The sequence below is a fragment of the Lontra canadensis genome, unplaced genomic scaffold, assembly GCF_010015895.1.
Source record: "Lontra canadensis isolate GAN:19392208 unplaced genomic scaffold, GSC_riverotter_1.0 scaffold62, whole genome shotgun sequence".
NCBI classification, from domain to species: domain Eukaryota; kingdom Metazoa; phylum Chordata; class Mammalia; order Carnivora; family Mustelidae; genus Lontra; species Lontra canadensis.
The window spans coordinates 9,843,131-9,870,624 of record NW_022631056.1 but is presented as its reverse complement, the minus strand read 5'-3'; the positions used below and the strand labels follow the sequence as shown (position 1 = coordinate 9,870,624).

Genomic DNA, 27,494 nt, shown 5'->3' with positions numbered 1-27,494 from the left:
TGTTCTTGCTTCCGGGGAAACGAGCAGCATGGTTATCGCACTTCGACAAAGAAAATGAAAGTGTGAAGCAAATCTTTGCAGAATCTGCAGCACCAGTCTGTTCACTGTGGATTGACAGCACACCTTGCCATCATCACCTCTTTTGCTAAATTATCAAATGGAGTCGATGTTGGAGAAGGACATGAGGAACGCTGGGCCGGGACTCTAGTCTTCGTCTCTGGCCCTACGGGTCCGGGCTTTCCCACTAACAGCCATTGGGGCACTTTTCCTTCCAAAGGACAGGGAAAGGGCATGAACGTCTGTTGTGCCAAAAAAGACAGGAACACTAATATTTCCTGCAGTGGACATTTTTCGTTCTACCAGATTTAAGTCAGTAACTTTCCTTTGTTTATGGAGGGGATTTATGGCGGTTTAACCTGTCACCATCACAAGTCCTGACAGCCTTCCAGAGCTGTGCACAGAAACCTTGATGAGGCTCCGTGCCCCAGACTCACTGTTTCTTCTGAAACATGGTTTTGAAGAAAATTATGCAAATACGTTCGCTGTGAAGGATCCATTGTCTGCGTGAAGGAGCTTGTTCCATTCAAGAAGAATCATGACTTTTCTCACGAATCAAAATGAAGGAATGTAAACTGTCTCCACTATGGTATTCGTTCAGCAACTCAAATACCACAACAAATAGGGATCCATGGTTTTGATTCCATGTTGGAGTTTTAGTTACTGTGGCTGAATTAGAGCATCGCAAACAGTCCAGTGTTGTAAGTCTGACGTACGACTGTGCCCGTTTACAAAGTGATGGCCCTGTACGCAGAGAGAGGATCTCAAGACATTGTATTACCTCACAGTTTCCGTGTCAGAAAAATAACTGTAAAATAAAAGGAATAATAATAGCATTCAGCACAGCTGACCAAGTCATGTGTGAGAACGAGATGAAGACCATGTTGGAAGTCTGAATGGGAAATACCATTTGCTATTTATAAAATATGTGCTTCTATGTGTGTGTGTGTGTGTATATATATATATATATTTTGTAATTTTTTTCTTTAGGCCAGGACTTCTGAACATCAGCGAACCCGCCACGCAGCCATGGTTGGCAGACACATGGCCCAACACCGGCAACAATCACAATGACTGCTCCATCAACTGCTGCACGGCAGGCAATGGTAACAGTGATAGCAACCTGACCACCTACAGCCGCCCAGGTTAGAGATGCACAGACAGCTCCCTAAGCCTAAGCACAAGGACTGGCCACAAGAGGGTGCATTTCTTCCCCTCTCCCTACCTCAGCAAGGAACATGTGGCCAACATTTTCATAAAATGTTGACTGTTGCCTAGCAGGTTACCCTGATTGTCTATTTTCTTCATCCCTCTACTTCCACACGTCACCTTCCACCGGAGTTTCCCAGGATGCAATGGGAGAAGGGAGAGAATGAACTCTAGAACAGAGTAAACAAGGAAAAATGAAATCGCACAAAAGCATTCCTCTTTATGAGGGTGTGTGTGTATTTCCACTTTATTTCGTAATTAATTATTTTCAGGATTTGGGGAACAGAGCAAATCAAAAAGTTTATAAATCTCTAGAATGAACCAAAGTCTTTAATAGCAGTGACCAAAAGAATTACAACTCTACAACAGTAATAAAAAATAAAAAATGGTAAACGAAAACTGAAATTCCCAGATTTTTATTGTATACAAGTAAATCCCGAAGACATAACACATATGTGTCTTTTGCAGGTGTGTATGCATACCTTTATTTTATATTGTATAGAAATATGTGTGAGTGAATTACTTCATTAAGATTTCATGCTGAAACGTATTATTAAAATATGGATGTAACATATGATATATTGAGAGGGGTGACAGAAAATAACTTATGATTTCTTGGAAAAAAAAAAACAAAGTGAAAACCTTCAATATTCCCAATTGAGAAATATTAAAAGAATCATAAAGAATCAAAAAATAGGAGTAGAGATTTAAAATAACCCATGGAACTGATGAAAAGGGAAATAGAAGATAGCATTTAAGTGAAGATGTTATGCTTCATAAAAAACAAATCATAGTGTAGTCTGTGTGTAGCCTTAAAACAAGCCCAGAGTCTCCACTGGATATGGATATGAACATGGATATAGATATGGATATGACCTATCCATGTAGCTATGTCCCTGTTCTCCAGAGGTCCATATTCTAGTTATACAGATAAGTGCTCACATGATTACAGATTTTTTAAAAAGACTGTGTTGAGCCCTGTAAGAGACAAAAGATGGAAATACCCATTTAGATTAATAGGTAGAGCTGTGTTGTCTAATATGGTAGCCTCTGGCTATAGATGGCTATTTACAGTTAAATGAAACAAAATACAGTTTAAAATTCAGTTCCTCATTTGCCCTAGCCACGTTTCAAGTGTCTAGTAGCCACATGTATCTGGCGGCTCCCAAAGCGGACAGTGTAGAACAGAGCATGTCTATTATCTCAGAAAATTCTATGGATTCCCGCTCATTTAGAAAGATTAGGAAAGAAAAATGAAATTGGCAAAACCATATGGCCTGGTTACCTAGAAATTAGAAATCGGAATGACTAAAGTCCAGGTGAGTCAAATATTCGTGTTCCCTGCTCATTTATTGTTAAAATGCGGAATAGTTGATTTCCGTATTACAGAGAAGTTGCATATTTCTCTTAAGATTATATTCACATTTACATCTTTAGTAGCAGCCGTGTTAATTTTTCATCAGCCTATCAAGCTGAAAACCAATCTTCAAGGTGAGCTGTTAATGTGGGTGCCACCATGAACTACATGGATCAAATAATGATATTTTTAACCATTGTAACTTGACAAATTTTTTTTATTTAAAAATGTTTTCATTTAAATTATGATTTTAGCTCTTCCTGCTGTTTTAATATTTTCAACTGCAGGCTTTAAATATTTCTATTTATTTAATTTTAAATATTCCATCAGTTATTTCATTTCCTAATATTTCAAGGAGGAGGAGCAAATTAGAGGGACATTGAACTAGTAGACAAATTAGATATTATTTCAGGCTTTCTTTGATTAAATTACTCAGGCTACTTGTGGTTCGTTTTATCATCATTATTGTCATTTTATACTTCTTGGGGTATCTTTATGAAACCATGAAAAAATGATTATGAACTATCCTTCCCTGATAATGATTATCCTACGTGATCAAGGGAAGATTCAGTAAAATTACCATACACGCTATTTACTATCCCTTTACCTCTGTTCCTCATATCTTTTGATAGAGTTAGTTTGTAAAATATTAAAATCCCAAGCTTGGATTTACCCTCTTGGACGGGTAGGCAGATTTCTCCCCCACCGTTGGTCTGGATTCCCTGCATACATGCTTTGTTCCATTGCTTCAAGGACTAACTAGTAGCTTCAGCGAGGTCAGTAATTCCAGACTAGAAAATATACATATGTGGCACATGAAGATATTCACGTGTGTATTATTGAGGTGAAATTTTTATTAATGGGGTTGTTAAAGGAAAATCATCTTAAATTCAAATTCAAAATTAGTCCCTGTATAATTGCTCTGTGTCCTCTCTCATTTCCTCAATTTCGAATTACCTCCTTCAGAAAGTGCCCATGACTACCAAGCCCTTTTTATTGACCGCGTTTAAGCTCCTTTTTACTTTACGTAACAATTTTATTGTGCCTCACGAAGCTACTTGCAGAGAAATCTAAAAGGAATAACCATGCAGAATGACTTTTTCCTTTTCCTCTCCGTTGCACGTAGCGGATTGTATAGCCAATTATAACAACCAACTGGAAAACAAACAAACAAATCTGATGCTCCCTGAGTCAACTGTTTATGGTGATGTGGACCTTAGTAACAAAATCAATGAGATGAAAACCTTCAATAGCCCAAATCTGAAGGATGGGCGTTTTGTCAATCCATCAGGGCAGCCTACCCCTTACGCCACCACCCAGCTCATCCAGTCAAACCTCAGCAACAACATGAACAATGGCAGTGGGGACTCCAGCGAGAAGCACTGGAAACCGCCCGCCCAGCAGAAGCAGGAAGTGGCCCCGATTCAGTATAACATCATGGAGCAAAACAAGCTGAACAAAGGTGAAGAGCTCTGCCTTTATTCCCAGCCTTTTCTGTCTCGGTGCCCCTAACCTTTCAGCACTCCGCGTCCGGACGTCTCCGGGACGAGCAAATGAAATCTCTCTTTTGTTACTCGCGTTTCCTTATTTCTTTGTTTTCGAAATTTCCAGTGTCAAAGAGTTAATTAGCACAACAATAACCTCGGAAAATTGATTTTATAATAATATATAACTATTTTCAAATGGTTTTGAGATGAATTTAAATTTAATCGCAGGTGAGGGATTGCCTAGCGCAATCTTTTATTCATAAGGCAGATGTACAACCATCACAATACCTCACATTTTAAATAAATAGACTATCCCATTCTTTCCACTCGAGAATGGAAGATAATTGCTTCTACATGGTCATATAAACGAATGGCATTTTTATATCAAACTGAGGAAAAATAATTAAATTAAGCTTGCGCTGGAGAAGTGGTTCAATTTGTTGAATTTCTCCTACCTCATGCAGTCACTAAGACTGCTGCAATGTATGATTTTTGAACCTAAATCATCTTGGTTGACTTGATTGAAGTCTGTCAGGATAGAACCTAAAGTAAATTGTGAAGTGGTAAGAAACGGTGGAATAGTATTTTATAGCCTGAGGGGAATGCTTCTCTATTATAATATGTGTGAGTTGGACTAGGTAAGTATTTGATTTCTTTATAATCTTTTAGGCTACTGCTTTAATAACATGATTTGCAAAGCTGTAGATCTGGAAAAAAAAAAAAAAGAAAAGCATCCTCTAATATGAATAGATCAGGGCAATTTTGCACAAGCATCCAGGTAAACGACACACCTTATTGTAGATAATTAGAGGCCTAGATTTATTTTCTTTAGGCTTGAGTTGTGACCATTTTCCTCAAAAATAAAGTGTATGACAGTTGGAGATGACAAACTACCCATTTGATTAAGTTAGTGTTACATATTTAAATTTTTTTTAAGATTTTATTTATTTATTTGACAGACAGAGATCACAAGTAGGCAGAGAGGCAGGCGGCGGGGGTGGGGAAGCAGGCTCCTCATGGAGCAGAGAGCCTGATGCTGGGCTCGATCCCAGGACCCTGAGATCGTAACCTGAGCCGAAGGCAGAGGCTTAACCCAATGAGCCACCCAGGTGCCCCACATATTTAAATTTAACAATACAGTCATCCAGCTTTTTCCGAAGTTTGAGAAAACACTCGATTTGAGTAAAACCCAGTTGAGTAAATATTTGTTAAGACTCTTGTGCAAGCTCATGACGAAGGCTGACAATGATGAAGAGAGGACAGTTTCTGCAATCCTGTAGTTTGCAGTGGGCTTTCCGTCGTTCCTCTTTAGTATGTGGCTTTACTGTGCACTTTGGAAAGGTCTGACAGGCCCCTGAACAAATATTTCAGAGCTCTTATGTATTGTTTATATTGCTTGTAGCAGACTTGGTGTGTCAACTGTAGTAAAGACCTAGAATGCAACTAAACTGATGGGTTATTACCCAGTACATTCCAGTGGCAAGTTTACCATTTGGATTTTTACCTTTGCCTAAGTAATCAGAAGCCTTTCCATGGCCTTTGTTTTCTTCTCATGGGTATGTTTTTTTATTAGATATCATCTTGCTGACAAGTTTCAGGGCTTTTTATTTTTAATTTTTTTAAATGATTTGCAGACATATTTTCCTGGTTTCTTATGGCTAAAATGATTTCATTGTTACATTTTTCAAGTTAAGAAGTCAAGTAATCGTGATTTCTGCCTTAGCTGATTTATAAATATTTTAAAGAGACGAAATAGTCCTTCATATGATTTGTGCATATCTATGTTTAGTCAGATTTATATAAAGGAGATGATGCAAAGAATCTGGATTTTATAAATCTTAAAGGAGACATGCCTATCTTTTCTTGACTTTACACTTCTATACATTTAGCAAGTGATCAGCATGGTAACTTAAAAGCCTAATTGCTGGTAAATGATTAAGGCATCCAAGAGAAAGTGAAAGTTTGTTTCTCTTCCATCTGAAATGTCTAGATTATCGAGCAAATGACACAATTCCTCCAACTATCCCATACAACCAATCCTACGACCAGAATACAGGAGGATCCTACAACAGCTCGGACCGGGGCAGTAGTACATCTGGTAAGTATGGGGAACCAACGAGAAGATCAGTCTCCCCTTTAAAAAAATGGTATATCCCACAATTACAGATTGAATGCTAATGAACTGATGTACACACATGACATGTCTACGTACTTTATATAATGTGCATTTTTCCAGGCATGGGTCTTACCCTCTGTAATTTGACAGTCCACTCACTCACTCACTAAACCATTTTATGTGCTACTTAGTAACAATGATTAAAGATCCCGTTCTCCTCCTTGTTAATGAAGTTTTATAAAGCAGAAGCATGGACTAGACTTTAAAGGCAGTTGAAACTTCTTTTTTGCCCTTAGCCAAAATAAAGCTGGAAATGCTGGGCATATACTTAATCTGCTAAATTTGTAACCGTTTGAAACACATACAGCACATAAAATCTGAGTACACTTGAGCAGAATCACAGGCCTAAGAGACAATAACATGAGATCTAGGGACAACGAGAACCTTCTACCGTTGATAAGCTTTCTACTCTCCCTCAGTTCCTGCCCTAAACCTCAGAAAGCAGCCTCCCAACTTGGGTCTGTAAGAGCCTTCGAAGCCACAGTGAGGCCTTTTCCCTTCATGCTGTTGCAGCTGTTTGCCACCTGTTCTTCTGACAGGGACTGCTGATGAGACCTCGCTGGTGCTTAAGTCCTGTTTTTCTGAGGAAAGGCGGTTCACTATTAGAACTAACATGTGGCGCGTCACACCACAACGAGAGCAGAACCGACTTATCTTGCCCCTAGTATGTTTCTGCAGGAGAGGGTAACAATATCACCTCTCAGTACCCGGACTGAAGTTACTGGAAGGTGCTCTTAGGCAGTGTCTCTACCCCTCTTCTGTAACAAGTATGGCATTTGCATTTTCTCATCTCCCTTTGGCGAGAGCATTGCTGATTTGGCATTGTTAAACCTACTTTTTGTCCCTGATTAAAACTGTTCCTATTGGAATGAAAGGAGCTTAGAAATACCTCTTTGCCTTTTGAGATCTACTCTTATTCTACTGTATATTCATTTTTTTTTTAAACAACCAAAATCTTATAAGGTAACCCTGAATTAACTGGAATTTTTAAAAGAATTTACTCTTGGGAAAACCATAGAAAATATTTTAATATTTGATATCTCATGCCATCTCATGTTTGCATTCTTAACCACTTAGAAAATCATACCTTCATGAGGATAATGACTTTATGATTATTGTGATTAAAATGATTCTGTGTTGTTCATTTTAAATTTACTTTCTCCATCCCTCAGCTTAGAAACCTACATCTTGGTGTTCCGCTGCTAGTTATTATTTGGTATTCTGTTATTATTTGGTAAAAAGATTTAAAAAATGTATAGTCTGGTGTTAATTAGGGGAAAGAATGAAGCAAGAAAGTGGTAAGTGGGAGAGATTTGTAATGTTAGGTCTTTTAGGACAGATGGGGAGTTATTAGAATAGATACATACCAAGAAATCAAGAGGAAGGCACTGGATAGGGTCAAGTCCATGATTCTTGCCTAGTCTTTCCAATACGTGAAAACTGAGTAAAGGAAGAGAGAATGGAGACATCTAGGTAGAGGCCTGAGAATTGTAATTTATTACTAACAGCCATTCCCTTGGCCCATACTTGGTGCAGTAACATACCAGTTCAAGAACATCTGGCTTAACACACAGTGATGGGCCAAAAAGTCCCAACCGACTTAAAAATAAATAAATAAATAAATAAGGGTCATTGAATATACCAAGACCTGTTTCATGCACCATGTAACTTGTAACTGTTCCAGAGAGTTTAAAAATAAAAAGACCAAGAAAATCCACTAATTTTAAGGGATCATATGAGAAAAATAATTATAGGCTCATCGTCATCCATAATTTCCATAAGAATCTAAAATGTATCGTATTGGAGGAGGAAGATAAAGATGATTTTATCCCCAAATATCTTTTGACCCCACTTTACTTTTAAATGAGTACTCTAAAATGTGCACTTACCTGCGTTTAAAGAATATGCCAAATCTAAAATCAGAACACAGGGACACTTGCATAATTGGGTTATTTAAAACTACTAAAAATGTTCAAGCAACATCATTTTACTCTAAGCCGTAATTCTGTAGAAACTGGGACGAGAAGCACTTCTATCCCTTTTTAAAAATCATTTCTCTGCTTCTTTTTTGGTTACTTATATTAGTTCTTCCAGCAATAATTTTCATTTGCACCTGACTTTCTGACGAAAACTAGTAATTTCATTGTGCCTAAAACATTTCAATGGACAAGTACAAATTATATATATTCAGTGATTTAATGCAACAGTGGAACTCTAATAGATCGTATCTGTATCATATTGTATTTTAGGTTCCAGCAATTAAATAATAGAATGGCACTTCAGAAAATATGTCTACAGCTCATTTGTTTTAGGTGATAATCCATAATGCGATTAATTGGTGTAAGAAGATCACTATTAATGATATGACTTGTAAAATTCATTTGCGGTTTTATTGCTTTTTTGCTATTTATTTGGCATTTAAACTCGGCAATACATTGCACCTTCTATTGTACGAAGTTCTGTGAAGATTAATGAAGGGAAGGGTATTTATCTGCTTCTGCATATGTGAATTATACGATCATATTTACAAGAAATAATTCACCTGTGGATAATAGAAAAACCCGAAAGGCCAGAAATAAAAGACTTGGGCTTTCTTTCTTTTCAAGGGAGTCAAGGGCACAAGAAAGGGGCACGGACACCTAAAGTACCGAAACAGGGTGGTATGAACTGGGCAGACCTGCTTCCCCCGCCTCCAGCTCATCCCCCCCCTCACAGCAACAGTGAAGAGTACAGTGTTTCCGTAGATGAAAGGTAAGAAGAATTTCAGAACAGATGTAAGTGGAATCGTCTGATTCCTTAAACCTATATGAAGGAGTTCTTAAACTAGATCACCAAGGGGAGACATTCCCAAGGTCCGCAAACATTTGTCTCTGAAGAAAATAGCATCGCTATGTCAGGAGGATTTGAAAATCGTACTCAGTACTGCCAGGAAAAAAAAAAAAGGAATTCATGCCTTGGAAGCTTCTTTTGGAACGAAGAATTATGAATTGGTGCATACACACAATTTACATATGTTTATCTTATACATGTGTAATTTGCATGTGCCATCATATGTATAAATATATACAAGATCACATGTATCATGATATATATAATCATATATCTATGTGACTTTATGATTTTCAAATATCAGAATTTCTATTGCACATTCTTGAATTTTCATAAAATAAATGTGTAAATTTATACCGCAGCTAAGGTGTCCTGAAAACTTTTGTTTGTTCTTAGATATTACCACATTATGCTGAAAACTGTGGGACTTCAAACTCCCTGAATTGTCTCTCACAAGGATTCAGCTAGTGCAGATGATCATATCATGTGAGAGCAATAAGAACGTATGTTTCGCTCTCACGCCAGGTTCTATAGAACTGAACCAATAAAACAAAACAGATGTTTCACCGGTATGATCAATGGAGGAGAACTCACTTGACATAGAGAATTAATAAAAAATAAATAAAATCTACCTGAAAATACGGTCTTTTTAGTGACTGTTGTAGAAATAAAGACAACGTTCTTTCATTCTCTACACACAAAAAATAGTTTTACAGATCCGAGTATGTTGGGAAACAAAGCTCTGTATCTTTGTTTTTCCAGTCATTTAATTAGCGAATACTGAGCCATTACTCTGAGGGGAAATACAGGGATAGGTTCCTGCAAGTCTCTGGTCACACATTTTTGTCACCTGACCCATGCATAATCTTGTTTTATGTGTGTTTTTGTTTAAAGACACCTTATGCAATATGTATCGTTGGTTCATTTACATTGAACTCACAGCCAGCGGTGCCAGGTCAGGTCATTCCTGAGCAAAGCTTCTCTAAGGCACATATTTTCTCTACTAGGGCAAGTCATCGCCTTTTTGCACTTAGAAACACTAGATCACCCTAAAGCTCTATCCTTGGGGGCTACCAATATAAAGAAAAAATCAATATAAAGTTATCAATATAAAGAAAAAATCTGAGAACAATGTGTCAGTAGATAGACTGAGAAAAGGACACTTGTGTGAAAGCTGAAAGAAGATAGGGTGACTCAGATGCTTCACTGTGAGTATTGACTTTGGGTTACAAATAAATTTTAGCAAGTAGGTGACTTTGTAAGTATAGAATCTACAAAAATGGAGAAATGACTATATTTTTTAAAAAGTCATTTTCTAGGCTCTATTAACATTTATTGCTATTTTAGTCTACCAGAAAAGGGACTAAAATGAAATAAGTGGATATAGTTTTTTAAAACCTTACAGGAGATGCAACTGTGCCCTGAAGGGAGACACTTGTTCTAAGTGGGAAGAATAAAGATTTCCTGATCTGTAGGCTTTTGTTCTTGACTTTGACAAATGATATGGTTCTTAATCAAGAGGAGGAGGATTTTTATGGCCATTGTGACCACAGAGAGATGTGGCCTCCTGCAGGACTAAGATGCATCAGTGGGAGAGAGGGAGAGCAAGTTGGGAAGGTGGGTGAAAGCCAGGTTATACAGGTACTTGAATGTCTTATTTTAGGTATTTGTATATTTCCCTCTAATCAGTTACGGGGCCCAGTACTACTGTGCAGCAAATGAATGATCTGAGAGTGATGTGTTATTATAATAAAATAATTTTGGAAGCACTGTGAGGATTCGGAAGGGTAGAGTGACCAGAGACAAAGACATCAGTTAAAAGGTTATTGCAGAAGCACATGCAACAGATTTTAGAAAGGTAACAGATTTTGGAGATTTCTAGAGAGGAAACAGAGGTGAACCAGGGAACAGTTCAAGGTAGAAGAGAGAGGAATAAAGCAAGAGGACATAAGATTTCTAGTTTAGAGGAGTGCACAAAATGCTGTTATTTTGTTGAGACAGGAGACATAGAAAAAGTGTCCAAGGGAAGTAGTGGAATTGGTAAAGTGAAGGAAGACACACAGAAATCATGTTATAAGAGCATCAAGTTTCCTGAGTTCAGGTGAACAAAGCAGGTGATGGAGAGTGAATGAGAGAGAGGGGTAACATGAACACAGTTTATATAATGCAGTAAATTACTACCATTTTTAATCAATAACCATCTGCCCCGGGGTGAGAGAAAAGAGAAAGGCATGAATGTTTCCCAGATCCATCTAGAGTTTCCACACAGCTCTAGCAGAAGAGTAGTAGGGCATTTTATTGTTTATTGATTCTTTTATTTATTGTGTTTTTTATTCAACATCCTAAACGCAAGCCAACTCCTTGATTTTGTGCTCAACTGAAGAAATAACAAATCCATTATAATTTCAGAGAAAAGGTGGATTTTCAAGAAATGATTTTTAAGAGTAATTTTTCTCAGAGGTTAACATATCATCTCTGAGTCATCTGTAGGACCATCCCTGAATCGTCTTTTAGATACCATGTTGAAGCAGAGGACTAGACTATGCTACACATTTTGGAAGTACAAAGTTAAAATGCATTAAACAGATGACTTTATTGCATGACTTCTCAGAGCCTGTAATATACTAATGTAAATTGTAATCACTCAGAGAAAAAAATATTATATGTAGCACTCCCCAACCTTGGTGATAGTGAACTATTTCTTTTGAAGATTATTTATTTGAGAGAGAGAGAGAGAGAGAACACAAGCAGGGGGCAGGGTCAGAGGGAGAGGGAGAAACACACTACCCCCCCGCCCCCCCCCCGAGCAGGGAGTCTGACTCGGGGCTGGATCCCAGGACCCAGAGATCATGACCTGAGCCGAAGGCAGACACTTAACCAACTGAGCCACCCAGGTGCCCAGTGCAGTGTTTTTTTATCTGTTTGTTTGTTTTTTTTTTTAACAGTACTCCCTCAATGGGAACATTCTGGTTGAAAAAGCAATTCAAAGCTGGTATTCCACTAACAATACAAATAGTTTCTTTGCATAGCCTGAAGTAAATCTAAGTGGGCTTATCATTTGTTTTAGCTATGACCAGGAAATGCCGTGTCCCGTCCCACCAGCAAGGATGTATTTGCAACAGGATGAGCTAGAAGAGGAGGAAGATGAACGAGGCCCCACTCCCCCTGTGCGGGGAGCGGCTTCTTCTCCAGCTGCCGTGTCTTACAGCCATCAATCCACTGCCACTCTGACCCCCTCCCCTCAAGAAGAGCTCCAGCCCATGTTACAGGACTGCCCGGAGGAGATCGGCCACATGCAGCACCAACCCGACAGGAGGTACGCCATCCCTAGCCTCTTGCTGACAGATCAGATAATTTCCCCTCTTAAGTGGCATTTGTAGAATGCTATTATATGAGGTAATTTTCATGTCACATAGCCTTTCTTCCAGGACCATCGTGCAGTAAGCCTCAGTAATTAACATATCAAGGAATATTGTTGACCAGCACCTGAGATTAATTGATCCCAGTGAACTTGCAACCATAAAATAATGTGCTTTAATGCTCACCCACTTATGATAATTGCATTCGTAAACACATGGAGATCATGGAGTAGATATATGGGCTGCTATTCTTACAGCATTTTTTTTGATGATGCCTTTTTTGGTGTCTTGGTTTTCCTTATGCATGGGTGAGTCACTGCTTTGGGCTGTGGAGAATAGATTTTCTCCCGTCTTTTGAAATGATGTCTACAAAACGATTTCTTGCCTCATAGCTCTACAGTTGCAAAAGAATGAGCTTGCTGTATTTATTTCACTTTGACCACAGGTACCTTTATTTTGGTTGGGATATTAGGTTGGGGTCCCTTTTGTCCAGTTTCCTAAATAATGTGTGTGTGTGCGCGCGTGTGCATGTGTGTAACCAAAAATTCAGCATTACCGACCAATACGTTTTTGTTAGACACAAATAAATACTTCACTTGTCATTTCTACCACATAAAAGCTATTACTGCATCATGTTAACTCTTGTCTCTTTGTTGATGATTTTGTTTGTACTATTTCATTACCCATGACACATTGTATTTCATACATATAAATTTATATATATACAAAACTTTCTGTGTTCCTAATATCATTTGAAACTGAGTGTATTACTTGCCTTGGAAGATCGTCCTTCAGTTTTCTTGAATGAATAACATATTCTCATTTATTCTGCTTGAATTCTGTGGATTAAAAATAGAGCTTGCCATGCGTATTAATTATTCTATCAGTAAGACGTTCTTACCAAATTCTAATCACATACTCTCTGAAATGAAGGAGGTAGTTAAGCCTTCCTCTGTGGGACAAGGGGGAATTTGGACTGCCATACATTTACTTTAATAGTGTTAACCTGTGAAACTTCATGGAGATTGAGAATAAGGCATCTATCTCTTTTCCCTATCAAGGTCGCAGACCATCTCCTTCCCTCTTATCTGAGGCAAATAAGGGTAATAGAAGCTCTTACTTCTGAAATAACCTCAGCATTTTCCTTTCATTCTTTCTTATTACTTATTTCCCCACCATTCCCTGCTGTGTTGTAAGGGGCAGGCATTATCTTCCTGGCAAACCCCTCATTCTGTGTTCCTCATGTCATCCTTTCTCCCATCCTCAAGTCAATCAAAATCCGTTCACCCTTCTCTATCCTGACTTCCCAGCCTCTTCCTCCCATTGTTCTTTCTTTTCACGATTAATTCTCCTGCTGTTAAATGTTCCCCTTTCTTAGCCTCCCATTCTACTTATTGTGCTCTCCGTTTCCCCTACTCCTTAGGGCTATTTCATCAACGCTGCCTTACTCATTCCCAGTCATACCTCAGCCCACTGCACTCTGACCCACCATTTTGTTTCCATTGATCCACTGAAAGTAACCTACTAATGGTCAATCTAAAGACTTTTCCATCTTTAGCATACGTACGCTTTATGTAGTGTTGGTGATTTTATAAGTTCTTACGGGAATCAAATGAGATAATGTATGGAAAGTATCGGAAGTTAGGTAAATATTCAACAAATATGAGTTTCCCGCTGTCCTTACCTTTATGCCATCACTCCCTTGCTTGGTTTGATGGCTTTCCAATTTATTTAAGCAGGCCACCCTTTTTCCTGAGCACCACAGTGATATTTGCACTTGGCCATCTCACACTCCACTTGTCCAAAACCTTCTTTGTCTTTGCGCTTGACCTTTCAAACTTGTTTAGTTTCCCCCTTTGTTGGCTACTGTGTTTAAAATCATTAATCCTTATTTATTTGAACAACAATATTAAAAATAAAATAGCCCAGGCGCCTGAGTGGATCAGTGAGTTAAGCATCTGACTTCAACTCAGGCCATGATTCAGGGTCCTAGGATCGAGCCCCGAGTCAGGCTTCCCACTCAGCAGGGACCCTGCTTCTCCCTCTCCCTCTGCCTCTCTCCATGCTCATGCTCACTTTCCGCGCCCCCTACTCTCCAATGAATAAATAAAATCTTAAAAATATATACGTAATAAAATCTTAAAAATATCATGTAATAAAGATAGCCCAAAGTCACTAAAAACTAGTTGTCATTTTGCAATCAGCGTAATTATCCTATTGCTTCATTTCTTCTGCTGTCTTCCTACCATTCCCCAAATTAACTCATTCATAAACCCGTCATTTCTGACTTCAAAATATCTTGTTTTGTGTTCCTGTTTCCATTCCTATAGCTGCTACGCCAGGCCCTCCATCCTTAGCCCCGGAAATGCTGCCATATCCTTGAACTGGTCTCCATTCCTCTCAGTTCCCCCTTCCTGGCCACCCGCCACATTATCTTTCTGGACACACAACAAGCCTGGGAACGTGTCCCCTCGTGCAGTCAGTCGCGCTCTTTAGCCCCACGGTCAAAGCCTTTCACAGTCCTTCCCGCTTTACTTCCCTCTTCCCTCCCAGTCTCTCCACACACCTTCTTTTCTAACGACTTGGTTTGAAATTCCATGACGTTGCCTTAAATTCACCAACAGCTGGTCAGCACTGCCACTTGCTGACCCAGGAGGGCCATCTGGAGGTGGCAGGGATGGAGAGCGCTCTTGCCCCTCACTGCCTTGCCGCACATGTCTAGTGCCCTCCCTGGGCCCCGGTGTGTTAGCACGTGCTGCTGCTTTCATTGCAGGGCCAAGTGCGTCTCATCCTTCCAGGCCCTGTTAAAACTCATCCCCTCTGTGAAACTTTCATTCCACTGCCTGGCAAGTTTCAGCCAGTGCTTCTCTTTTCTCTTCACAACAGTCCGTACACAGCCCTGCGACCCCGTGAATCAGTTTTCATGGTGCATTTGTGTTTGTTCTTCGTATGCCTGTTTCTTTTTTTAAAGTAAAAGCCCTTTGAGGGCAGAGCTCACGTCTTACTCATGTCATTGAGGGGACGCAAAGCTTACATCCGTACGTATTTGATGAGAGGAATCGGATGCCACAGAATCAAGACACGCCTGCTGTTTTAGGGGGGATGGATACTTCTATGAACTCAAAATGAAAGTGAACACAAATGCTTTGGTTATCTGCACTTAAAATCCTGTTGAGTTATATACAGCCTTTCTGAAATAATGATTTTCGGTCCATGTAGGTATTAAGACTTTTATTTCCAGGAGTGTTGCTGGAAATAACACCGGATGCTGATACATAAATAAAGTCCATTGAAGAACAACAAAAATTGTTCTTTTAAGATGAAGGTATACTCTACATGTTTACTGTAGAAACATTTGAGAATACGGATAAAATAAATAAAAAGACAAAAAGTCCCAACGATCCGTGTAGTCAGAGATAGTCACTGTTGAGACCTCAGTACAGATCTTCTCAGTCTTTCATCTCTGCATGTGCTCACGTCGCTTGAACTTGTGATATGCTGATATGTGATAATGATCTTTTCACTGAATGGTGTATTTTTCCATGTCAGTAACTTTTTATTTAGATATTCATGTTAAACAGAAGTATACTGTGATTTACTTAAATTCCTTGAGGTTGGACATTTAAGTTAAGTCTATGTTTTTGATACTATATACAATGCTGTAATTCTCGTCTCTAGTTAAGTCTTTGAGTGAAGCTTCTTCTCAAACCCTTGACCTATTTGGATGCCTGGCCCATCAGCAGATGGCTTCTGATTCTCATCATCCCGCCATGCCCCTAATGACGTACTCATTAAAGATAGAGGGCTGTTTCTCTGCAGATTTCATTCTGAGCATCAGAGCCTTCTATCCAACTACTCATCTCTGTAGATTTCAGCTGCTTAAATAACACTCAGAACAATACACATATCTTCAGCCAGAAAGGCACTTTCCTACTTCCGACAGCCATTTTCTCTTGCCCGTATTACTGTAATGGTCCGTAAGTGGTCTGGTCGCCTTTAGCCTTGCCCCTTCTTCAATCTAATCTTCCAACTGCAGCCTGTGCAGAAGCATTTTCCTGAAATGCAACACTGATCAAGCCTCTCCGTTGCTTAAAATCTCTCAATGGCTTCCCATTTCCCTTAGAATGAAGGCAAGATTCCCTAATGTAGCAATCAAGGCCCTTTGTGATCTGACCCCTGCATGCCTTCCCATCCTTATTCATCGCCACTCACCTCTTCTCTGTTCATGGTGGTTTCACTCTACATTTCTTCCAGTTCCAGGAATGAATACTTGGTCACCCACCTTGAGGTCTTTCCCCTGTGCCATCCCGTTTTCCTGGAACACCATTATCCCCTCTCTTTTTTGAAACTAACGCTTATGTGTCTTTGAGAACCAAGGTAAAATCGCAGATACTCTCCGTAGGATCTTTTTCTGATGTCCCAGTTCTGAGAAAGGAGCCAGTTCTATGTGTTCCCATAACACCTTCGACCTCCTCTCCTTGTGGAAACCGCATTATCATTGCACACCTGATTCACCATATGTCTCCTTTACTAGATTAGGAATCCCTTTAGGCAAGGAGCAAATCTATTTTATTTAGCTGAATTTCTAACGTGGTGCTCAAGTTCCTCTTTCCATTGCTGCCTAGCAAACTCCTTTAAAACTTAGTGACCTAAACAACCATTTTCTTTTACTCACAATTCCACGAATAGGGAATTCAGAAAGGATTCACTTCATCTCTAATCCACTTGGATTCATGTGGTCTGTTGGGGATGGAAGATTTACTCTCAGGTTAGTTTCTTTACTCATGTATCTGATGTCTCAGCACTCTGTAGCTTCTCTCTGTCTCCACGTTGGGTCTCATCCTCTGGGGTGTCTTCACTAGCCGAGGCTTCTCATAACTCGGGGATCTCAGGGTAGCAGTGCCTCTTACATGGAGATAGGCTTCCAAGAAGGCAGGAAGAGGAAGTTTCTGGGCCAGATAAGAGCTCTACTCAGAACTGTCATGATCGCCCTTTTGCTGGATTCTGTTGGTCAGAGCAGTCACCGGGTCCACTGAGATTCCTAAGTGTAGAACTAAATTCCCTCCCCTGATGGGGGAGTGGCAAGTTCTTATCCCAGAAGAGTGTTGGAATGGGAGATACTGTCCTGGACCTTTTTGCAAAGTATACTCTGCTGTGTCCTGGTATATAGTCAGCTTTATTTGAGTATGTGTGCCTTAAAGTCAAATCCTTTTATCACTTAGAGTATAAAGCATTCCCCAAGCTCTTGTGATTCCTTTGTTCTTGGAACCTAGCAGTCTCACGGTAATAGAGACAGAGTAAATGCTTAAAGAATGAATACATTTTTTTTTATCAAATACATTTTTACTGTTATGTTTATTGATTAGAGGCATAAACAAACAGTGTGGTCTAAATTAATAAGAAATTACTGAACTAAAACCATTATATATCTACAATATTTAATTAAACATTTTAGACTGCTTTAATATGGATATTGCAATTTTGGTATTCTAATAAGCTTCTAGATAGTCTCTCTTTGTCTAAAACTGGGTAAACTAGGTAACCAACATAATAGGAATCTTTCTTCTCTCTTTTCAAACAAAAACTACGAAAATGATATAATTAAGCTTATTTGCATATATTGTTTCAAAAAGGGTCTGATACTACGGAGCTTCCTGTAGTTGATATTTAGCAAAAACTTCTTGAAAAGTAAAAGTAGTTTTCATGTATGGGACAGGAAATTAACTTATGTTTTATTAATATAGACAAAGTGAATATGGTACATTTAGAAAGAAAAGACCGTAAAAAGGCAAAGGAAAATTAAGTATCTTGTCTATTTACAAACCAGGTAGGGGTTAACCATACAAAGTATCGAATCTGTGCCAGTTTCAGAAAAAATCTCCAAGGTACACATTTTTCCCCCTTTGTCTTTTGTCTGGTAAATTGTATGTGGTGAACTATATAAATATCTGCTTTCATAAATTAATGGCATTGTTCCTGCCTTCTCTCAAACATGTTTATGAAGACATCATTTTTGCAGGAGCCTAGAGTGTTGTGATTTGCAGTCATATACTTGTACATTATTTCAGAAGATGTTGGAACCCCTCAGGGAGAAAAATCTAGAGGGTTGAGGTTCATTTGTGGCAAGTCCCACTTGAGTGCAGCTTCTTGAAATAGGTTTTTGTTTTCAAATAGAATATATTACATATTTCAAACTGTACATGTTTATCACACATTTCTTGGGCTTGCCTTATTTACAGATGGTTTGAATAAATTTTTCTCTCTTTCCCCAGCATTTGCACAGGGTGATAGTAGTTAAAAGCCAGCCCTTTTTGAACATGAAGATGTTTTTGCTCTACAGAATGTAAAGTATCCAAATACAACAATGCTGGCTTCCTTTCATAGTCAAGTTGGCTGTTCTACATCCCTGTATTGATGGTCAGAATACTCCCCTTTATGCTAGAAAGTCTTACATGTCTTTAAAAAAATAAGTTTCTTGTGGTATTTTGGATGGGCATGCTGACAAAGATCATAAATTGACTTTTAAATATGGTATTTTATTGCAACTCAAATTAAACAAAGGTTTTCCTCCTATGTGTATAACACACTCCATGTTGAAACAATTACCCATTTTAAATAACAATTACCCATCTTAAATAACTTCAGCTTTGGCATATTCTTCATATTTCATTTATTGCCACACACAGATGCATTAGAAAACACCCATGTTTAATATAAAAAATAGTACATTATGTTAAAGAACTGTCTGTGTGTATATGTATGTATTTATTTATAAATTATTATAGTACGTATTATACATATGTATATGTGTGTGTGTGTGTGTGTGTGTGCGTGTGTAATAACACCATTCCTAGAAGAAAGGTTATGACCTGGGAAATGAAATGTGAGATTAAAGTCTACATTTGATACCTACTTGTTGTGGGAACTTTGGCAAGGTCCTTAATTTCTCTGAATTTTGATGTCTTCATCTGTAGAATGATAATAAAAGCAGTACCTTGGAAAGCTTTTGCAAGAATCAAATGAGTTCACATTGTAAAATATACTTAGTCACAAATTAGATGCTCAATAAATTAGTTAATTGTAGTATTCTTAATAATAATGTATTTTTAATGCTTTCCATTTGTGGTAACAAAATGTACTTATTGAAGTGTCTCAATTCATTGAATTAAAAAGCACAAAACTTTTCTTTGAGCCACTGGCATCTCACCCTCAAAGCCATATTGCTATACTGAACTTCCCTATTCTTCTCCATAGTAGATCCCTTTGTTAGATTTTGACCAGATCCTCCATGGCTCGGTTTGGAGGCTTTCTTTTAACTTGAGGTTCAATCCTATTAATTTTTTTTTAAATTTTAATTCCAATATAGTTAACATACTGTGTGATATTAGTTTCAGGTGTTCAGAATAGTGACTCAACACTTCCATACGTCACCTGGTGCTCATCACAGCAAGTGGCCTCTTTCCTTCCCCATCATCTATCCTCCCCCACCTCCCTATTGATTCCATTTGTTCTCTATAGTTAAGAGTCTGTTTTTTGGTTTGAATCTTTTTTTCCTTTTAATTGTCTCTTAAATTCCAGTTCTGTTTATTATAAAACCATAATCATGCACTTGTGGATGTCTTTTGCAGACTGTCCCTGTCTGTGGCTATGGCAGCATGGAGTAAGATGGTAGTCTCTGCTTTTAACCTCTATTGTCCTCCTCCCTTTTCTCCTAAGTGTGAGGGCATGGCAAACTAGATGAGAAACCAGTCTTCTCCTTGGTCAGCCCCAGGGACTATTCTGTCTTGTCTCGCTCTCTGAGTATGATAAGGTTGGTGAGAGAGATGGGCTGGAACCAAGTTACTCACTGATGGAGGACTCTATTCTGAGCGGCGTCTCTAGGCATTTGTAGTCCTTGAACAATTTAGCCACATTCCTGGGTGGATTACAAGTCTGTGGCATCTTTCCTAGCCAGAGGAGGTGGCCAGATGATGCTAGAACCTGATCTAACTACCATAAAGGTGGTATAAACCATAGAGGTGGCCAGATGACGCTAGAACCTGATCTAACTACCATCTAGTGCTCATGCTCAGCTTGGCACACTCGTGTGGAATCTATTCTCCTTACCTCTTAAAGGCACAGAATTTGAAGAGGTGTTTTTATGACTCTTCCAAATGGCAATCCCCCTTGTATCATCTCTTTAATCTTGCTTAGAGAACACTGAGACTGTTGAGCAGGTCACTGACTAAGCAGTCCCTTAACTGGAAATCACTGTATATCTTCCTTTCTGTCAGGCACTTTCCTAAATTAGGAGTTAATCTCTTGGCATTCTGCCCCCTTGGGAATAACTTCTTTCCACTATCCATTCTTTACACTGAGGTCAAAACACTATCTTCTCAGTCATCTTACCCTCACTGTGGGTCACAATGTTGGATGGTAGTAGAAGGACTGCTGTTAGCCAGTATCATTCTCTGGATCTCTGAAGAGATGACTGAAAGTAGTTATTGGTAACTGTGAGCTCACCTTGTAGAATACCGCTCACATTGTCCTCAGCCTTGGTCCTTAATTAATTTCAAGGTATCAGGAAAAATACCTTTGAGCATTTTATTTAACAGAAAGGTGGAATAATGATAAAAATGATAGGTGTAAAAGTAGCTTATTACATTTGGTGAATAATTCAGAGAAAAACAATGCTCCTGGCTTCCATAGACTTTTATTTTAATGGAATAAAATTTACAGGAATCTGTGTCATATGCTGAATATATAATTGTTTCATCCTATGGAATTCTACTCTCTAAAGTCACTATGAATGAGTCCATTTGCTTGGAATGGTAAGGGTGGAAATGAAATAAAGGGGAAGAAACATGTTTATAGAGCATCTGTTCCAGAACTGATGTCTGTTATCTTTGGTAATAATAATCTATGGTTATTATTCAATAAACTTTAAGACAAATGCATAGACATATGTTTCCAAGGTATGTATTACTTTTCCTTTCTTAATTGAATATAATCCAAATCATGAAGCATTAAGAAGACTTATAGGTAGCTGAAGATACTTCTGTTAAACTTGAATTGAGAGGAAGCCCAGCTTGGTTAAATGAGCTCCACAGAAGCAACGGTCAAATCAGTGTACTTGTGAATCTCTTGGTTAATGTATTTTGTGTATGTCCCCAATATGAGCTGAGCCAAACGTGTGTTTTCCATCTTCCTGCAGACGGCAGCCAGTGAGCCCCCCTCCACCACCACGACCGATTTCCCCACCACATACCTACGGCTACATTTCAGGACCTCTTGTCTCAGATATGGATACGGATGCGCCAGAAGAGGAAGAAGATGAAGCAGACATGGAAGTCGCCAAGATGCAGAGCAGACGGCTTTTGTTACGTGGCCTTGAGCAGACCCCTGCCTCCAGTGTGGGGGACCTTGAGAGCTCTGTCACTGGGTCCATGATCAATGGCTGGGGCTCAGCCTCAGAGGAGGACAACATTTCCAGTGGACGTTCCAGCGTGAGTTCTTCCGATGGCTCCTTCTTCACCGATGCCGATTTTGCCCAGGCAGTGGCAGCAGCCGCGGAGTATGCTGGTCTGAAAGTGGCACGTCGTCAAATGCAGGATGCTTCTGGTAAGTTCTGGGCTTGTCACCAAGCTGGAAAAGAAGAGTCGATGGGTCCATGTCAGTTGATGATTATTGCCTAGGATCTGTGTCCAGTGTGAAATGTAGCTATTCTTACTGTCTTTTATTTGCTGCCTGAGGAAACTCAAGATCCAATCATATGACACAGCTTGGTTATTCTGTTTATTTGGACAAGGCTTTTTAAATCTTTGAGCTTATTTTAATTTAATAAATCCTATATAATGTGAGGGAGGCTCCCTGGGAAGTCCTTGTTTTTATGAAAGTCATAGCAGATATGTGTACAATTTCTTTAGGTGTGCCTCTAGTCAGATGAGGTTTGTGTTACAGCTTTTCTGAGGTGTAGAAAGTAACCAAAATAAAATTCATTGTGATAAGTCTCTTTCTATTTAATTAGAAATTCCCTAGGAGAAATAAATAAATATCAGGGGAGCACTCAACCATTGAAAATGGGCTATTTCTCCTTAACCCCATTCTCTTCATGCTCTCTCCATGAGAATATTAATTTAATTGGTAAGATAGAAGGATGTGTGTGATATGCATACATTCTCAAGCATAGATGTTTCATATTTAAAGCAAACATTTTTAATCTAGCAATTCGGAGAGCAGTTATTCCAACTGCTTATGTATTTTTTTTCCATTTTCCGTTTTCATTGCCAGTACCCTGTTTACAATAATCATCTATCTGTTCTTATGTTTGAACCCATTTTTACTGATTACCTATTCCCAACCTTGTTTGGAGAATAAATAGTATGAAAAAGGAAATAAATTAAAGTCAAAGATTTATCACATGACATTTACTTCTGTAGGCTGGAATATATACATAGTATACATTCATATACACATTGTGTATATAAAAACATACAAATGGTAGAGTAAAATACTCTGGCCAGCAAGGCATACATTTCTGAGAAATAAAAGACTATCACAACACATCAGTAATTTACTATCTTAATTTGTTGTTTTATTTTTCTTAGTTTAGGAGCTATCTCATTGGTAGTTTCCCTATTCTTTTCAGACACTGGATTGGTCATTATTTTTTATCCTTTGTAGAATGTATTCTGAGAAAATAAGACTGTTTCTATGTGTTTTTTTTATCAAGAGCGTGTTATAGGAAAGAAGAAATTTAGTACTCCTCAATCTATTATTGTAAAATATGTATTTATTTCGGCCACACCAATATTTTATGAAATTCAGCCAAATTCCTTTTTTTGCCCTCAGTCCCTACTGAATGTAATAAAATAACTACCCAAAACTACCTATCTTTCTCAATAAATAACATGTAACTGTGTGCATACATAGCTTTTATTTCTACTTATTTTTTAATCTTAAAAAAAATAAAGTGAAATTAAGCATCTCAAACTACTGCTTCAGATTACATTAAGGTGTGTTTCAGTTCATTAAATCAACAAAACATAGAAATAATGTTAAAAATTCATCTGTAAATGACTGGATGCCTCAGGGTCTCCGAACAGTAGATGGCTTAACACAATAGAATGAGTAATGTGCTCAGTCTCAGCCCTAATCCTCTCTTTTCATGGATATGTAACTTTAATTGTAACAGTCTCCATCATAGCTAGGAGAGTTTGGTTTAATATTTTACCGTATTGTAATTTAGCGGCACTTCCGGTTTTCGTTGGGCTCATAATTATAATGAACTAAACATGCATTGGCCTCTGCCTCTTAAAATGTTATTCTCAAGAAAGGGTGTGCTAATCATATGCCTTGAGGTTAATATGAATGAATAATCCAATCAAATTGCTTCTCACTTGGCCGGGTTAATGAATATTATTTAATATGAGTCAGTTAACATTTTTACGTATGTTGATTCCACTATATGTAGCTTCTCCTGTCTCTAGCCAAAAGATGTGCTGTGTAGGTCTGTTTGAAGTTTCTTACAGTACAACAAAAAGTTCCAGCTCTGTGTGTCTGGAATTTCTAAAAAGCAGAATAATGAAAGTCAAGTAGGGCCAAGATTTCCTTTGCTGTGATGGAATAAATATTTTGTGCCATCGTGGTATCACATCTCTGTAAGACAGACAGAAAATGGGGGAGGCTCTGAGATGCACTGTGTCTAATTCAGTTATCACTTGTACCTGCAAATATTGTCCCTCCAAAATGAAAAAACCAAAACTGCCTCTGCTACCACCAAGAAATGTAGCATTTTCTGGAGGGGTCGCTTTATCCAGAAGCAACAGGCAAACATCTAGTGAAAGAAAAGGCATCTAAGTAACTTTGGACAGGTCTAAATATGTGAGCTAGCTTTAATTTCAGGCCTCCCGAAGAGGATATACCTCTGAATGTATTGATATTAGGTGTCTGCCTTCAAAGACTCACATAAAAATATACTTAATTAACATAAGGGATGTGTCTAGTACTGTTCACTCTTAGAACATGAATTTCTTAAGGACTTTGGTGATTCCCTTGAGAAAATAATGTGCATTGAATATACTGTGCAAAAATCTAATTAATATTTTTGTTTACTAATAACACTTTAGTGAAGTTAGTTGCAAAAGTAATTGGGATGTTTGGGTGCCCCGGTGGCTCAGTCAGTTGTGTATCTGCCTTCAGGTCAAGTCATGATCTCAAGGTCCTGAGATAGAGTTCCACATGCAGCTCCTAGCTCATCCGGGAGCCTGCTTCTCCCTCTGCCTGCTGCTCCCCCTGCTTGTGCTCTCTTTCTCTCTGTGTCAAATAAATAAAATAAAATTTTTTAAAAAAGTAATCGGGGTGGTTTTCTTTAATAAGTGGTGTCAAGAACTTTAACGGAATTAAAGTACTACGGTTGAAAAGAAAAAAAAAGCTGGAAAAATTTTTCAGTGTTTCCCCCCTGCCCCCAGTGGATGGGTTTGGCAGAATGACAAAAATCCTAGTATTGGCTAGAATAGTTTATTTAAAGCTATTTTTAGGAAATTAGGGATGCTTCTAGTCCTAATATTTTCTTTTTCTTATTTAATGTTATAATTAAAATACATTGATGAGTTTGGCTCTGATTTATTATTTTTTTTTTTTTTTTACTCAGGCCGCCGACATTTTCATGCATCCCAGTGCCCTCGACCCACAAGTCCTGTTTCTACAGACAGCAACATGAGTGCCGCTGTAATGCAGAAGGCCAGACCCGCCAAGAAGCAAAAACACCAGCCAGGACATCTGCGCAGAGAAGCCTACACAGATGGTAAGTCCATTGAAACACATGAAAACATCTATGAATCTTGCTTGTTTACCCTGGCTCTCTAGGACTAGAAAATGCATCCACTGGCATTAGGAATTACATTAAAAATTCATTAACAGTAAGCCTCCTATAACTTAATAGCAGTGATCGACTTTCATATCTTGTCAAGCATCTTCAGTCCTTCTAATAAGAGGGTTCTTTAAGAAGCTAAGAAGAGTGCATATTTTTATTATCTTTAAAAGGTTATTTTGGGGGCACCTGGGTGGCTCAGTGGGTTAAAGCCTCTGCCTTCGGCTCGGGTTATGATCCCAGGATCCTGGGATCGAGCCCCACATCGGGCTCTCTGCTCAGCAGGGAGCCTGCTTCTACCTCTCTCTCTGCCTGCCTCTCTTCTGCTTGTGATCTCTTGTCTGTCAAATAAATAAAAATAAAATCTTAAAAAAAAAAAAGTTATTTTGTTGTTGCGAACAGACATCATTGTAGTTGAAGTAATGATAGAGAATTAACTTTCCTCACATTCCCTGAGAAATCTTCCAAACCATCCTGGTTTTTGGCTTCCTTTTAGAATTTTGCATTCAAATAGAAGACAATAAACTCATCTGAATATTAATTCTAACTCTGGGGGTGTTAGCGTTATTTTGTGCACCAAAAGGCAAATCGAATCATCTTCCTTCATGCCTTCACATGATATCGACGCTCACTGAGGAGGTAACGCTTTGTATTCTCAAGGGAGCCCCGGAGAATAATGCAAACGTGTAATGTTGTCTAGAGAAAGCCTTTAATGAAAGTGCCTCAGGTGGCCCAGCATTTATTAAACCGCCACCTTCTCGTTTTATAAACAACCCCAAGGGCTTTGTTGGAAATTCACATAAGATAAATTCTCTCAGAACTCACCCATTTTGTCAAGTTTGCTAAATTTGCTAACAGGGTAGGAGAAGAAGGGTGTCACCGACCACTGTCCCCCCACCTTCTGGTCCTCTCCGTCCACAATCTGATTAGGACTTTCATTACCAGTCAGCAATTTTTCAAAAAGGGCATCATTTGCCATTATCATATGAAAGCTTAATATTATAGATCCTTATCCAAGGTTACGAGGAGGGTTTTCTGAGGCACTTCTCCCTGTGATTCCTGCCACTTGACAGAAAAATTTAATACAAAGCTCCCAGCATGATGAGCACAAGTAATTTTGCAATGAGTGGCTGTCCATGCTATTATCTGTACTTTATTCAGAGTATTTTCTCTCACTCGCATCTATCTGATATTAGACTACATTAAATACTGGCATGACACGGCGCACCTGGGCCTCCTGGCTTCTGCCCAGGACTCTTTTGTCAGTGAAACTGAGCTGTCAGAATATTATCTGATTTTGAAGGGTTATTACAGTGGCTTTGTGCATGTTTGCCTCTGTGAAGGGACAAACACTAGGTGTAAATCCCCAAACTCTATCGGCAGTTTTACATTTATAGGACCCCTGTAATGGCATTTTACAAGTTTTATGGCTGTCCTATCAGTTTTTATTATCTGGAAGAGTGCTGCTCACTGAAAGACGGGTCAAATAGCAAACCTGGATGTAAGAACATCTAGGTTGAATATGGAAGGGAGAAAATCTGGCCTAAAGCTTTGTGTAGCCATTTCCAGCTCTTATATATATTTGTTTGAGGGACTTCTAGCATTGAGGGGTGTTTTTTCAAAATGCTTTAAATAATGTACACATGCCAAGTTAAAGGAGATGGTATCACGGTTATAAATTGTGCTATGCTTGAAAATGGTGACCTCTATTTATTGTACCACATTCTGCAGTCCTTTTCTCAATGTAATTATCAATTAAATATAAACTCTAACTAATCCCTGCAGGGTAACCATGAAACAGAAAGATGAAACACCGAGGTTGTTTTTTTAACATTAATTTTAGAAATATCAGAGAAATGTATTCAAATCGGTAAAGCCAAAAAGTTAACTTGAAATATTATTTGGATTTTTCATTGTTTATTTCACAAAAGGGATTATGCAGAGTTATCATAGGATATAAAGTAATGTGGAAGCCACTAATTATTTTCTTGAAGTCGTAGAAATAGACAAAATGGAGATATGATTCAAGTTATTTTTAAAACTTTAGCTCTAACTTCCTTTCACATTTTGATAACCATCTGTCTTTTAGTTATGTTTATTGTACTAAAAAGCCTTGAGTTTAATTCTGGACATTTTCTGAGTTGATAAAGAAAAAATACCAAAATATGTG

At 38.4% G+C, this 27,494-nt stretch overlaps 1 protein-coding gene across 10 annotated transcripts in view; it reads left to right on the top strand.

The window, feature by feature from the left end:
• ROBO1 (roundabout guidance receptor 1) overlaps positions 1-27,494 on the top strand; it is a 1,159,067-nt gene that overhangs the window by 1,117,967 nt on the left and 13,606 nt on the right. For 8 of the 10 annotated variants that reach the window (XM_032878059.1, XM_032878058.1, XM_032878060.1 and 5 more), the window contains 7 exons: positions 1,048-1,202; positions 3,750-4,085; positions 6,101-6,208; positions 8,893-9,037; positions 12,183-12,431; positions 21,668-22,074; positions 25,106-25,258. In XM_032878059.1, the coding sequence (XP_032733950.1) occupies positions 1,048-1,202; positions 3,750-4,085; positions 6,101-6,208; positions 8,893-9,037; positions 12,183-12,431; positions 21,668-22,074; positions 25,106-25,258 (1,553 nt within the window). The remainder of the gene's footprint in view (positions 1-1,047; positions 1,203-3,749; positions 4,086-6,100; positions 6,209-8,892; positions 9,038-12,182; positions 12,432-21,667; positions 22,075-25,105; positions 25,259-27,494) is intronic. The other 2 variants (XM_032878064.1, XM_032878066.1) reach the window with 1 other exon arrangement.